Raw genomic sequence first — 11,885 nt, 5'->3', positions numbered from 1 at the left:
TTTTTGTGGTAAGGATTTCATGTGTTCTAGAGTGTGAACACATTACAAGAGAAAATTTAAAAAAGTACATAGTAATTCGTCCTAAACATAAAAAACACGTATGTTTTATAAGTACTTGTAAGCAATATAGTGAAGAAAAAAGATGTAAATACATATATATTGATAGGGCCAGGATCAGATAGATCGTGATATACTGTATTTCATGCATTTTTTATATACAATGCATTATTATATATATAATCATGCATTTTTTTTATGCTGATTAATATTTTTTAAGTTGATCTGCATTCTTTTGAAACTCACCGATTCTCAACATTGATTTTTAGTCATACTGACTAATGAGGTTGGTCTAATGGTTTCTGTGAACAAATATTCATGGAAACATTTACTTCAAACTTTTTTATAGTCAGATATATATATTCCCTATTCAAAAAAAGAGAGAGATATATATATTTCCATATGTATATGCATGTATGAATTCAACAGAAAAGATAGGTCGTCCATGTGGGTCAATATTCTAAATGAGACTCAAAATGGAATTTATATTACATATGATGATCATACTTTAGAATTCAATATTCTGATAAATCAGTCAAAGAAGACCTCAAAATAATTGATATTCTCTATTTACCAGTGAAACGATATTCTGCATCCACTCTCACAACCTTGTAATTTTCAGAAACTAGCAATTAAATTGGATCCTGACAATGTTAACTTTCAAGAAAATAAAGTTAATAAACCAACCAACTTAATACTTAATTTCTACAAGGAATGGAATTGCATCTGATATTATAAATCATTTTGGTGTAGCACAGTACAATTGAGAATGGACATAAAGAACTTACCCTATTTGGCATGCGCTCTCAATTGCCGCACGATATATATGATGTGCCCGTCTTCATCCCTACCATCCCTAAAGCTCAATCTCACATAGACACACCAAGCAGTATCCACCAAGAAAATGAGCCATATATCATGTCGTCTAACAAGGGGCAAAACAGGCATTTGCAAAGTGTTGCTCCATAAAGTTTCAACAACTCCATTTGTGCATAACAAAGCTCTTCACCTCCCAAAACTTTAACAAGCACAGGGAGCAAAGAAGCAAACAGGGATACAATTAGTTACATGTCAAATGTTTCAAAGATTGTAACTCGAAATAAGCACAAAGTTCAACCAATGAGTATCCAAAACTAGAAAGCACTGATAAGACAGATAATTATTTTGTAGCACATCTAGTATTGTCGAACGAGCCACCACTTCTTTAAGTGTGACATTAGTTGAATATTTTCTTATTACTCGGCTACAAACATAACTGTTGATTCGTGCTAGATCATACCTTCAAGTTTAATGTTTTTGCATATCTGTGCAATATATATTGTTCAAAGAAGAAATGAGGGAACAAGCATATTATCCTATCTTGATCTCCAATTGACTGGCACCATTCAAATAAGAATTATATAGTCATGCAAAAATGGTTACAAACATTTGTTTACGCATAATATAATTTCTGGAAGTAAATGTCTTATCCATACAAGCAGGTGCAAAACATCATTATAGACACAATTACAATGTTTCCAGTATGCATGCAGCCAATGAGCAGTAAGGATTAAAGAAAGAATAATAAGGCTGCTTTCTGATCGAAGGATTCGAAGATAAATTTGAAATCCACAAACAAATCCATCAATGGTTTGTTGGACTATGTTCTCCTTCTAGAATCGATTTTATGTCCATGACTCAAGTTGAACTAATTTTGGAGCAGTCCTGGTAAAAGTATATTTACTTTATATTCCTTTCCCAATCCTCCCCTCATATCAAATCCTTCAACAACGATGCAACCATATAGTTTCCTACATTTTGCATTTTACAGGAATCTAAGAACTATTCCGTTACCTATTATACTTGTGAGAAATAAAAAAACAAGCGCAGTGTTTCTCTTGAATATAAATTCACCTTGATGAATTAGTTCCTAAAATACAAAATTTCCAAGCGATGTTAAAATGAAATAGATTTATAGCATCAAAAAACTAAGTTCGCATAAGCGGCATATGCCACCAAAAAACTAAGGAAAACATTGCAGAGCATAATGCATTAATACGAAAATTTTGGTCTATGTCAAAAGTAGCCTACACAAAAAAAAAACATGTTTGGAAGAGAAAATTCATCAAAAGCAGAATTACCTTGTAACTGGAGCAGCAGATCACCAAACCTCCAAATATGTTAATCGTGCAAATGCTTTGACATCATACTAACAGAATTTTCCTGCAGTAGCCAGTGAGAACAAAATCATAATAGATAAGCTTATAGAAAAGCATAAAGAAGTTTTCTGATACAAATATTACATTTTGCAAGCTATCCCGTAGTTGAGAACATCCTTCCAGGGACAGGGGCCTGAAGCTAAACTGACCCTGCAACTGCAAATATAGTTTCAAGAGTTGGTGCTGATACATAAGAACGCATTATGTTTCTCCAACGACTTATATCCGTTCAATCATATACCAGAGCATGCAGATTCTGTTGGGTAGCATGATGGCTGACACGTGCTGAAAAATTACCCTAGATTGGAAAAGGGGGAAAAAAAAAAAAGTTTAAGGTTTACTCAAAAGGAGCTGTGCTTCCCATAGAAATACATCTGAATGCCAAGGATATTAACCAAACAACTTATAGTAATAGATACTTAAGGTCATAATGATTCAATCATTGTACCAGAACACCCTGCATAAGCGATTGGTCATTGTAGTAGCAATCTTGCAGAGACGATAGTGAACTCAAGTGTCCCTGTCAACATAACGGCCATTTAGCTACTAGTACAAGAATCTACATACTAATATGAAAAAGCAGAAACCAGATCTATAGTACCGGTCCGCCATGCTCTGCACCACTGTAACCATTGACTATGGGATTTCTTAACTCAGGTTCCTGCAGTTTTAAGGTTCACTATGGTTCCTTGAAGTTAGGAAAAGAAAAGGGAAAGTAGGAGATTGGTTTTGAAGATATAGATCCAACATACCACCCCTTGAAAATCCTGCTGAGAAATGTAAGAATCATGAAGTCTATGTGATTGTCGGTTCAGCTGCTCCTACAAAAATGGTGTAGTGTTGCATAAACGTATAGTAGCCTGCATGGTCTCAACACACATGTACAAATTAGGATCTCAAAAATAGAACAAACCACGTCCAGGCTGCTTTCTTCCATCCCAGTAGACAACACTGTTTCAGGCTCAGCTCGTACCTAGCAATGAAATGATCGACATTATGACAGGAACTCACTAGCCAAAATTTTGCATTAAACATGCCACAGTGCCTGCAGAAAACCATGACAAAATTTAACCTTCCGTTTCTTTGGAACTTTTGTCTTTGATGCCTTTGCAATGCTTTTGTCTTTATTCTGTCCAACATCTAAAAGACCATGAGCAGCAGTCTTGGTGGTCTCCAGGATGCTCTTTGCAGAATAGTTCAAGCGCGCACAATGTTCCATTGCTTCTTCTAGAGCATGATATGCAACTTTATAAGCTTCTTCTGATATTGAACCTTCCTCGCCTACTTTAATAGAAAGTTTACAAATATCATTAAGGCGCTGAACCCTAAAATTTGTACTGGCTGATGCTTGAGGTATATCTATAATCTTTGCAGCTCGTGTCCATCGCTTCAGTATATAGTTTGACGGAATAGTGGAAATGCTTGATAGTTGGAGAACTGATAAGGAGTGTCTGCAGAGAAATCCGCTATATTCAAACAAACGGCACAAACAATAGATGCCATATATTCCTTTACTCCAGGAGACAGTGAAGCTCTGTTTCCTTTCAAGATCATAAACCCTATAAACAATGGTTTCCTCATCTTCACCTTCTTTTTCAGGAGTGCATGAAAGTGTTCCTGAAACTTCAGCTTGAAACTTTTTAAATATATCATTTGTGTAAAGTTTAGACATTTGCTTCTCAAAAGGTGAATGAGAAATCAATATTGGTCTACTGCTGCGAGTTTCAACCTCTGCCTTAACTTCTTGTTCACAACACTCACGCAAAAATAATTTGTATTGATCGATGAATTCGTGAAATGTAGTTTCCTTTTGCAGGTACTTGTCAAAGAAAGACACTACACTTTGTGATCTCTCAACTGTACAAAATCCACCAAGAAAAACCTCTCTCATATAAGTAGGAACCCATTTTCTGCGATCATCATACAATAATTGCACCCACTTATCATCTCCAAGATCAAATTGCTTGACCATTTTGTGCCATCTCTTATCAAATTCTTCGGTAGTCCGGGATCTATATGTGCATTTCTTGAATTTCATCAAAAGAAGTTCGGATTCGTCAAATTTCCCACTTAGATTTTGACCAACTTCAGTGAAGACGTGCCAAGGGCAAAAGCAATGGGAAGCATTAGGGAAAACATCATGTGCAGCTTCTATAAATGACCTGTCGTTATCAGTGATGACCACTTTCGGACTATGTGCAGCAACTGCTCTAAGCCAAGTGCGCATCAACCAAGTAAAGCTAGACTTCGTTTCATCTCCAATCAAGGCACATCCAAGCAAAATGAACTGAAAATGATTGTTCACCCCGACAATAGGTACAAAAGGAATTCTATACTTTGTTCTGATGTAATGAGCATCAAAGAAGATCACATCACTGAAAGATGCATAATCATGCCTACCTTTCTGATCAACCCAAAACACATTTCTCATACGTGCTTCAGCATCAAAATCTATCACATAGTAAAACCCCGGAGCCTCAGCTTGCATATGCATGAAATAATCTAGCAACAACTCTACATCACTCTCGTCTAAAACCAGCTGCAGCCCTTTCCTGTGGCAGGCAGCATCGGCCTCCTTATTCTTCCTTCCCCTTATAGTGTTATAGAAATCGTTAGGCATAAATTCATGATTATGCCCCTCCACAAAATTGTACACAAACCACTTCCCCTCTGACCTTTTCTTGATATGCATGCTAGCTTTGCAGTCTGTCTTGGCACACGGCCTTTGACTAATACTCGTGCTGGACTGAGGCCTGCTCCCAAACCTAGAACAAGCAATCTTTATATCAATAAACTTGCCAGATTTTTTGGACCTTCGACTAGCTTTTATCGTGATGCCAAATCCAACTGACCGAGCATACTCCCTATAGAAAGAATAGGCAGCTTCCTTCGTCTCGAATTCCATACCATTTTGAGGCATGTAACTCTCTACCCTACCTCTATTATCACTCAAGACTTTCAAATTCACTCCATCTTCATCTCCCATAATTTCATTATCAGCCACAATTTCTTCATTACCAATACCACCATCATTATTTCTTATGTCCAACGATGGCAATTCTAAATCAATCTCCATAGGCAAACATCTAATCAGAACTATATCACAAATATTTTCCTCCAAAAAGTACCTGGTATAACTGGATTAAACAAAATTCAAGAAATCCATCTTTGCTTATCCCGCTTCCGAACCAAAGCAGGAAACCTTTTCATTGTATAGGCCAAGTAAAAAAGGAACATTCTTGGAGGCAATCAAGCAATATAGAACCAAAATCAAACTGCATTTACGTAAATAATTTCCGTCACCAATAAGGGACCCAAAAAAAGGGGGGAAAAAAGGAAAAGCATAATATTGTACTTACATTTCTCAATTCTCACTGTCGCTTGCAGTAGCGAAGCTGAGGAGGCCCAGTCTTCGCTCATAGTCATAGTCATCGAGATGAAGGTTTTACGGTTTCTTGTATTTTGACCTCGATATTTTGCACTAATTCCGTTTGAGCCCTAATTAATTTGGCAGTAGAACTCAGGCATCCACTTCGTCTACACTTGGGAGTCGATGACTGAATCTTATTTCAACTAATTTATCGATTCATAATACTAATTTTTTTGTAGCTAATCGAAAATATAGAATTTTTAATTTGATATTTAACTGATATTTTTATACTTTAATCATTGTTATATAGATTCAATTAATTTAAATAAGTCACGCAAGTTCTTCTGTCCTCTTCGATCATACAAAGAAATGTTTGACTAAAGTTGACGTTAATGAATCCATTTCGAGGAATGGGTTGTAGAAAAATACAAGGTGGATTTTACTTGAGATAAACAAAAATTACCATTAAGTTAAGAATGGAAATATAACTATATGGTTAGTTTCTTCCAGACATAAGTAAATTTTAGCTCAAATAAACAGTTTTGTTTTTGTTTTTTGTTTTTTTGGTTTAAAAGGAACTCTGGGACTATATAAAATTGATCAAATTGACATTTCATTATCGGTTGGCGTAGACATCCATCTATTTTTGGCAAACAACCTAACGATATCATACAATATATGCATGAGTGGAAAGTTGATTATAAAACTATGAGCTGTATGTATACCATGATGTCATAAGTTGGGTTAAATGGATGAAAAATCTCGACTTGGATTCGTATGAGATTTCAGACACTACCATGATAGCTTTCTAATCATACCCACATTGTAATATGTCATCACCCAAATTCATCAATACAATTTGTGAACGTTTAATCAACAGAAATCCCTGAAATGATCAAACAAACAAGTTTTTTGTAACATGCGAGATTTCATTGCAAAGATATTTAGTCATCACTCAACAAAACTACAAAACAAACCTTTTTCATTATGTTTGTTGGGGATTCATTTGGTGGATGCAAAATTTTCATGCTCAGACTAGTTTTGCCCAAGCTTCCTGAATGTCTCGACTGATGATACACACTGAAATGCTGTTATACAAAGAAAAGCCTCAGGTTTTCAAAATTATGGCTCGATTGATGATATCTGCACCAAAAAGGCAAAAACCAGATATATTCTTGTGATATAAAAACAGGCAATGTAGTAAAACTTGATATCTGTGATAATGACGATGCAAATGGTTTTATACCAGATAACAAGAAATTACCCGGCACTCAATATTAAGATCCAATCCGTGACCTAAACTTGCAAATACCACGGCGATCCTCTGCAAAAGAATCCCGAATGGATTCTACCATCAAACAGACGGCTGCCACTTGACCCAATTCATCATCCTTCTCCTGAGAAGGGGGGAAAACCGTTTAGGAGGAAAATCGTCATTGGATTAAATCCAGCAGGTGGACAAATAAGCAAAGAGCTCGAGAAATACCAATTCGACAAGCCGGTCTTCAATGCTATGAGAACTTCCTTCACCAGGCATAAATATTTTGCGATAAGCTGCTCTCAGGCTCTTTATCTGGGATATATCAGGTCAAATTTTCATGGTCATACTCGATGATAAAACATAGGAAATCAGTATCGAGTGCACAAAAACTTAGTTGGATTTTCTCGTAAAGTCCTAAAGATCAGATAAAAACTGATTCTGGATCCGACAATTTCAGGGAACAGTAGTTAGAAAGGAGGAAGATGAAGATCTATAAAATTTAATTCACTTAATGGAAATCACATTAGAGAATAACTAAACTATCACATGCAATAAGTGCATTATGAACTGACCGAAAACCAACCTCCCCAACTGAAAACCCACGGCGCCTTAGGCCTTCGAGATTTAATCCACGCAGCTCAGCTCGTTCACCAGAGACCATTGTGTATTTGGGTACATCTTGAGAAACCTTCAAGGTACGTCAAAGAGATCAAATAAAAATGAGGTGTGAGCAAACAATCATATATCATCAAACACCATCAGTTCTGGCATGGCATGTATTCAATGGAAGCCAATTAAACAATCGGAATTTTCAAACGTTCTAAGTTTCAGCTCTCCAAAATCAATGCCAAAATATAGTTATAAAAATAATGTGTCATAAGCAACCACTGTACAAAGAGAAATGTCAAGTGCTATTATCATAAGCTCTTTTTTTAAAGAGCTTATGAGCTCAGCCACAGACCCTCTTAGTCAAGATTCAACAAGAAGATAAGAGAACTGCACATCAACAAGGAAGTTCATTTTATTGCATGCTTCACTGCTCATTAAAAAGAAAATTATCACTAAAATCAAGAATATTCTGAGCATAAGTCCTTACCACTGACCCACCACCAATGAAAGAAAAAGAACCAATATGACAAAACTGATGTATAACGGTGGCCCCTGCTGTGTGAGTATAATTCTGCAATTTAACAAATTTTACAACCTTGTCATTACAACAACGAAATAATAGAATCTAAGAATCCAAGTGAGAGGTGTAGAACTAGAGCTCCACCTCCACATTTACATGGCCTGCCAACAGAGTGTTATTTGCGAAAATGTTATGGTTACCCATTTTGCAGTCATGTGCAATGTGACAAGATCCCATTATGAGATTGTTAGAGCCGATGATCTGTTGATGAAAGTATTGTGAGGTATATGATATTTGACTAATGATACACTTCAGGTCCCAAAGCAATGTAAAATAATGAGCAAAAAATCATGTTACTTACTGTTCTTTCATCTGGGCGTGAGGATCTATGGATAGATACATATTCTCTGATCTCATTGTTGTCCCCAATCTCAAGGAAACATTCATTCCCTGGCTAAATAAATGGTTTAATTTTGACTATGCATATTTGATATAAAATTAGTATCTTCACTATATTCCACAGTGAAAGGATATACAACTATCTACTTTTTTTTTTATCAATTCCAGTCCCAGTTCTATTTAAGCATTTCTCAGTAAAATAGCTGATACTAAATCAACGAGTTCTTTAGGAATCATAAAAATACAGAGCATGCTGAAATTGCTACCACGCCATCAAGCATGTCACATTTCTTTGCAGTTCCAAAATCAACATTAACAATTATTTACACTTATCAAAGTGTGAGAGCCAGAGTTTTGACACTATCAAGTACCTTTTTTTTATTCCTTTTCCTTATAGCTATGCTTGGCTGCAAAGAAAAATGTCATGGTTTTGCAACGTACCTTATATTTCAAATCTTGACATTTAGTGCCTACCACAACATGATGCCCAATTAAATTGTTATTTCCAATAACAGTACTACCAGGAAGATCATCACCAACTACAGCGCCCCTATAGACACAGTAGGTAGATTTTCAGCTTTAAAGACAAATTCAAACCAGTCTTATATGTGAGATAAAAATATCTTACATCATCAAAGTGCAGCCATCCCCTATCTTTGTATGTCCACAGACATGGCTCCCCGGGTATAACTGACAACCGTTCCCTAACTTCGCAGAAGGTCCAACTGTGCAAAAAGGACCAACAGAAACACCCTGCATTTAGATGAGACTTCATCAATATACAATATCTTAGAATTCAGAAAATGAGCTTAACAGTACAGAATAGGCACATTACGAGTGGTAAACTAAATCCATACTGGTTCAGTATACTCAGAAGTTATATACCAGCACTTGACACACAATATTTTTCAAAAATTAGTTAATCTTTTTTAATAGCACAATAACTTCAATAGTAGAAAATGAGTGTCTCAATGTCGAAACCTATAATATAACCAAACTAGTTAACAGTATTTAGCATAGTACCGCACACCAAACGGCTGGTGCTTTTCCCTGACTTAGAGTCGTGTCTCTGGTAAAGCACACTCTTCTCTGGGTCTAAGTCTCTACTATTACAACTAAAAAAGAAAAGAATAATACAGAGAGAAGGAAATATTACCCAGAGCCCAGAGGAACCAAATCACGCCTCGTTTAATCAACAGATGGGACTTCAAACTCCTCTTTTAACTGTCCATCTTCCCCTACATCATTCTATAATCTCTCCTCCTAATACCCATTGTAGCTTTCTATGTTTAGCAGCCGGCCTATAAGTGGACAAGTCTTTTGAGCATCAACCCATCTTTTCTTCCTCTTTCAAGGATATATAGGGGCTGGGTTGAGTCTCAGAGGTCACCAAAAGAGTGGATGCTTAGATTATACTATTACAAATCCATATTTGTAGTGGCATGTGAGCATGACATAACTTTACTTGAGAAACAGCACTTCCTCCTCCCCATTTACCTTCTATAACTTGAAGCTTGTTATGCAGAGATGCTTAGCAGTTAAATGTACGTAATGAGTCATAGATGCTTAATAGCTAACCCATCTCTTGGAAACATCAAAACATCAATATGCAATTAACCAAATTCAGTCATTAGGAATCACACCAGACACTACAAGCAAAAAACTCAACCTCTGTTGCAACTGCCAATGGTAAGATCCACTCACTAAAACAGGTATAGAGGGCCTTAATATCAGTTCAATAGTTAAAAATATTAAATAAGTCATTTGGCCAAATCAATTACTACAAGCCAACTTCATAAATAAAAAAATCATGACCCATATCTTCTCTTGATTTTTCTCTTTTTGATAGGATAAATACTGATGGCTGGCAACCGAGCTATTTTGATTGAATTTCATTCACATGCTTATCTAAGTTGCTGAAATCGTCCCTAAAGTTAGTATCTCAATATCAGATGTCCTCTGTTTCAAACTCATCGGCACAAGGAAGACTAGCCTTATCAATGGCTTTTTGAGGAATTGTTTGCCAATAACCCCCTTGCAGAGAAAAGCTCCACGATTTTATTTCCAATTACCTAATTCCTCAGAGAAGGTCTGTTGTAAAACCTGATCGATTCTTCGACAACTCAGTTTATTACAAAGATTTGCAAGCTTCATCTTGCGCACAAGTAATAAAGTTATCTCATTTTCATTTATTGACTCAATTTGCAGCGGGTATTGCAGCCGAGAATTATATTCACATTAATTTCACAACACATGTTACAATAAAGAGCTTGGCTACAATCCTTTATCAGTACTGGGAAATTCATGTCAATACCTGACCTAATATGGCATCCGGATGAACAACGGCAGATGGATGAATAAAACTAGACTTGCCCCCTGTTTCCATACAACTCATTTTCTCCTCCTCCTTAACATCTGTTAACGATGTAGCACCACCATTGATAGGTGTATGAGATACATATACATTTATGTAAGCATGTCTATTATATGTATGTTACATAAATGCAAGAGAAAAGGAGAGGTGTAAGCAATACAGGGGAGTGAAGTGGAGAAGCATCGGAGGTGGAGTCGTTGAACTGCAAAGGAGAATGGCCTTCGAATTCCGAGAAGCAAAAGCATCGTTACCAAAACTTGGGGATTTTGCGGCATTCATAGGTTTAATAGTTGAAGAATAGCAGAATTTATGAACTCGCGTCGCCTTTGCATCTTTGGGAGTAGCTCCAGAATCAAAAGAAAGGCGAGTCAAAGTTGTACTTGAGAAGAAAATTCGATTTTGGTAAAAAGCAAAGGAATTATAGTAAAAAAAGACACCAACTTTGGAAAAAATTATAATTTTCACATGAATTTTCAATTAAGCAAAAAAATAAATAAATTTTTATTTTTATTGCAATTTTCACTTAAAATTGACTTTCGGCGAAATTAGAGCTTAGTTGGTAGTCGAAAATTTACCTAATGTTGGTCCAATTTCGGATGATGAGGAGTATTTAAAAGCTCGAAGGTCTAAGAAGGGAAAAATTAATATATTTGATTTAATTTCGACTGTCAATTAAGTTCTAATTTCGTTGAAAGTCAAACTTAGGTGAAAATTCCAACAAAAATATAAATTCATGTATTTTTTGGATTAATTGAAAGTCAGGTGAAAATTACAATTTTTTTCAAAATTTGTGTATTTTTTTGCCATAACCCCAAAAGCAAATTACAAACTTGACCTTTTTTTAAAGAACGCATGCAACACAATAGTAATAATATGAGCCGTTCAATTTATTTATTCTCGTTTAATACACGGTATGGGATAAATTCTGATAAATTTAATTGAATATCTTTTAGTCCTTCTATTTTATTATAAATGTCTTATTATTTTTTAACACAAAAATTAAAAAATATATAATTAATAGATAAAGTGAGTTGATGGAGAAAAAAAATTTTAAATTTATAAAAATAGGTATAGAGAGAGTAAGTGATGGATCCATT

The 11,885-nt window shown here is 35.6% G+C and overlaps 2 protein-coding genes across 11 annotated transcripts; both read right to left on the bottom strand.

The window, feature by feature from the left end:
• Positions 1-505: 505 nt before the first annotated feature.
• Positions 506-5,930, bottom strand: LOC130986301 (protein FAR1-RELATED SEQUENCE 2-like). Of its 4 annotated transcripts, none has more exons than XM_057909687.1 (10): positions 5,615-5,900; positions 3,328-5,530; positions 3,169-3,228; positions 3,008-3,070; positions 2,857-2,916; positions 2,704-2,775; positions 2,497-2,553; positions 2,340-2,411; positions 2,178-2,259; positions 506-1,075 (listed from the first exon to the last, which is right to left on the bottom strand). In XM_057909687.1, the coding sequence occupies exons 2-9, from the start codon at positions 5,329-5,331 to the stop codon at positions 2,218-2,220; spliced, it is 2,430 nt and encodes an 809-aa protein (XP_057765670.1). In that variant the 5' UTR covers positions 5,332-5,530; positions 5,615-5,900; the 3' UTR covers positions 506-1,075; positions 2,178-2,217. The 4 variants fall into 4 exon arrangements, 2 of the variants coding, with proteins under 2 accessions (XP_057765670.1, XP_057765662.1); XM_057909679.1 differs by having other exon boundaries at positions 3,008-3,076; positions 5,615-5,896; XR_009089232.1 differs by lacking the exons at positions 506-1,075; positions 2,178-2,259; positions 2,340-2,411; positions 2,497-2,553 and having other exon boundaries at positions 2,721-2,775; positions 2,857-2,934; positions 5,615-5,930.
• Positions 5,931-6,425: 495 nt separating this feature from the next.
• Positions 6,426-11,168, bottom strand: LOC130986322 (probable acyl-[acyl-carrier-protein]--UDP-N-acetylglucosamine O-acyltransferase, mitochondrial). Of its 7 annotated transcripts, none has more exons than XR_009089236.1 (12): positions 10,949-11,168; positions 10,729-10,829; positions 9,043-9,167; positions 8,856-8,964; positions 8,377-8,469; positions 8,160-8,276; positions 7,983-8,066; positions 7,470-7,574; positions 7,112-7,198; positions 6,890-7,022; positions 6,603-6,713; positions 6,426-6,511 (listed from the first exon to the last, which is right to left on the bottom strand). XR_009089236.1 is itself a non-coding variant. In XM_057909721.1 (11 exons), exons 1-10 carry the CDS (start codon positions 11,061-11,063, stop codon positions 6,903-6,905), a joined length of 1,056 nt encoding a protein of 351 aa, XP_057765704.1. In that variant the 5' UTR covers positions 11,064-11,168; the 3' UTR covers positions 6,426-6,713; positions 6,890-6,902. The 7 variants fall into 7 exon arrangements, 2 of the variants coding, with proteins under 2 accessions (XP_057765704.1, XP_057765692.1); XR_009089235.1 differs by having other exon boundaries at positions 6,603-6,768; positions 10,949-11,167; XR_009089238.1 differs by having other exon boundaries at positions 6,603-6,768; positions 10,734-10,829; positions 10,949-10,992.
• Between the last annotated feature and the right edge of the window lie 717 nt (positions 11,169-11,885).

This window comes from Salvia miltiorrhiza, chromosome 1, assembly GCF_028751815.1.
Source record: "Salvia miltiorrhiza cultivar Shanhuang (shh) chromosome 1, IMPLAD_Smil_shh, whole genome shotgun sequence".
NCBI lineage: Eukaryota > Viridiplantae > Streptophyta > Magnoliopsida > Lamiales > Lamiaceae > Salvia > Salvia miltiorrhiza.
The sequence above is the reverse complement of the archived record's forward strand: the minus strand, read 5'-3'. Positions and strand labels throughout refer to the sequence as shown.

Coding starts and splice junctions, on each gene's coding strand:
- LOC130986301 (XM_057909679.1), bottom strand. CDS start 5,331: ATGGAGATTGATTTAGAATTGCCATCGTTGGACATAAGAAATAATGAT. Junction 3,229..3,327: donor AAGTTCCAAAGAAACGGAAG/GTTAAATTTTGT, acceptor TTTCATTGCTAG/GTACGAGCTGAGCCTGAAAC. Junction 2,260..2,339: donor TACGGGATAGCTTGCAAAAT/GTAATATTTGTA, acceptor TGGCTACTGCAG/GAAAATTCTGTTAGTATGAT.
- LOC130986322 (XM_057909721.1), bottom strand. CDS start 11,063: ATGCCGCAAAATCCCCAAGTTTTGGTAACGATGCTTTTGCTTCTCGGA. Junction 9,168..10,728: donor CGGATGCCATATTAGGTCAG/GTATTGACATGA, acceptor ATCTAAATGCAG/GGTGTTTCTGTTGGTCCTTT. Junction 7,575..7,982: donor TCATTGGTGGTGGGTCAGTG/GTAAGGACTTAT, acceptor CGTACCTTGAAG/GTTTCTCAAGATGTACCCAA.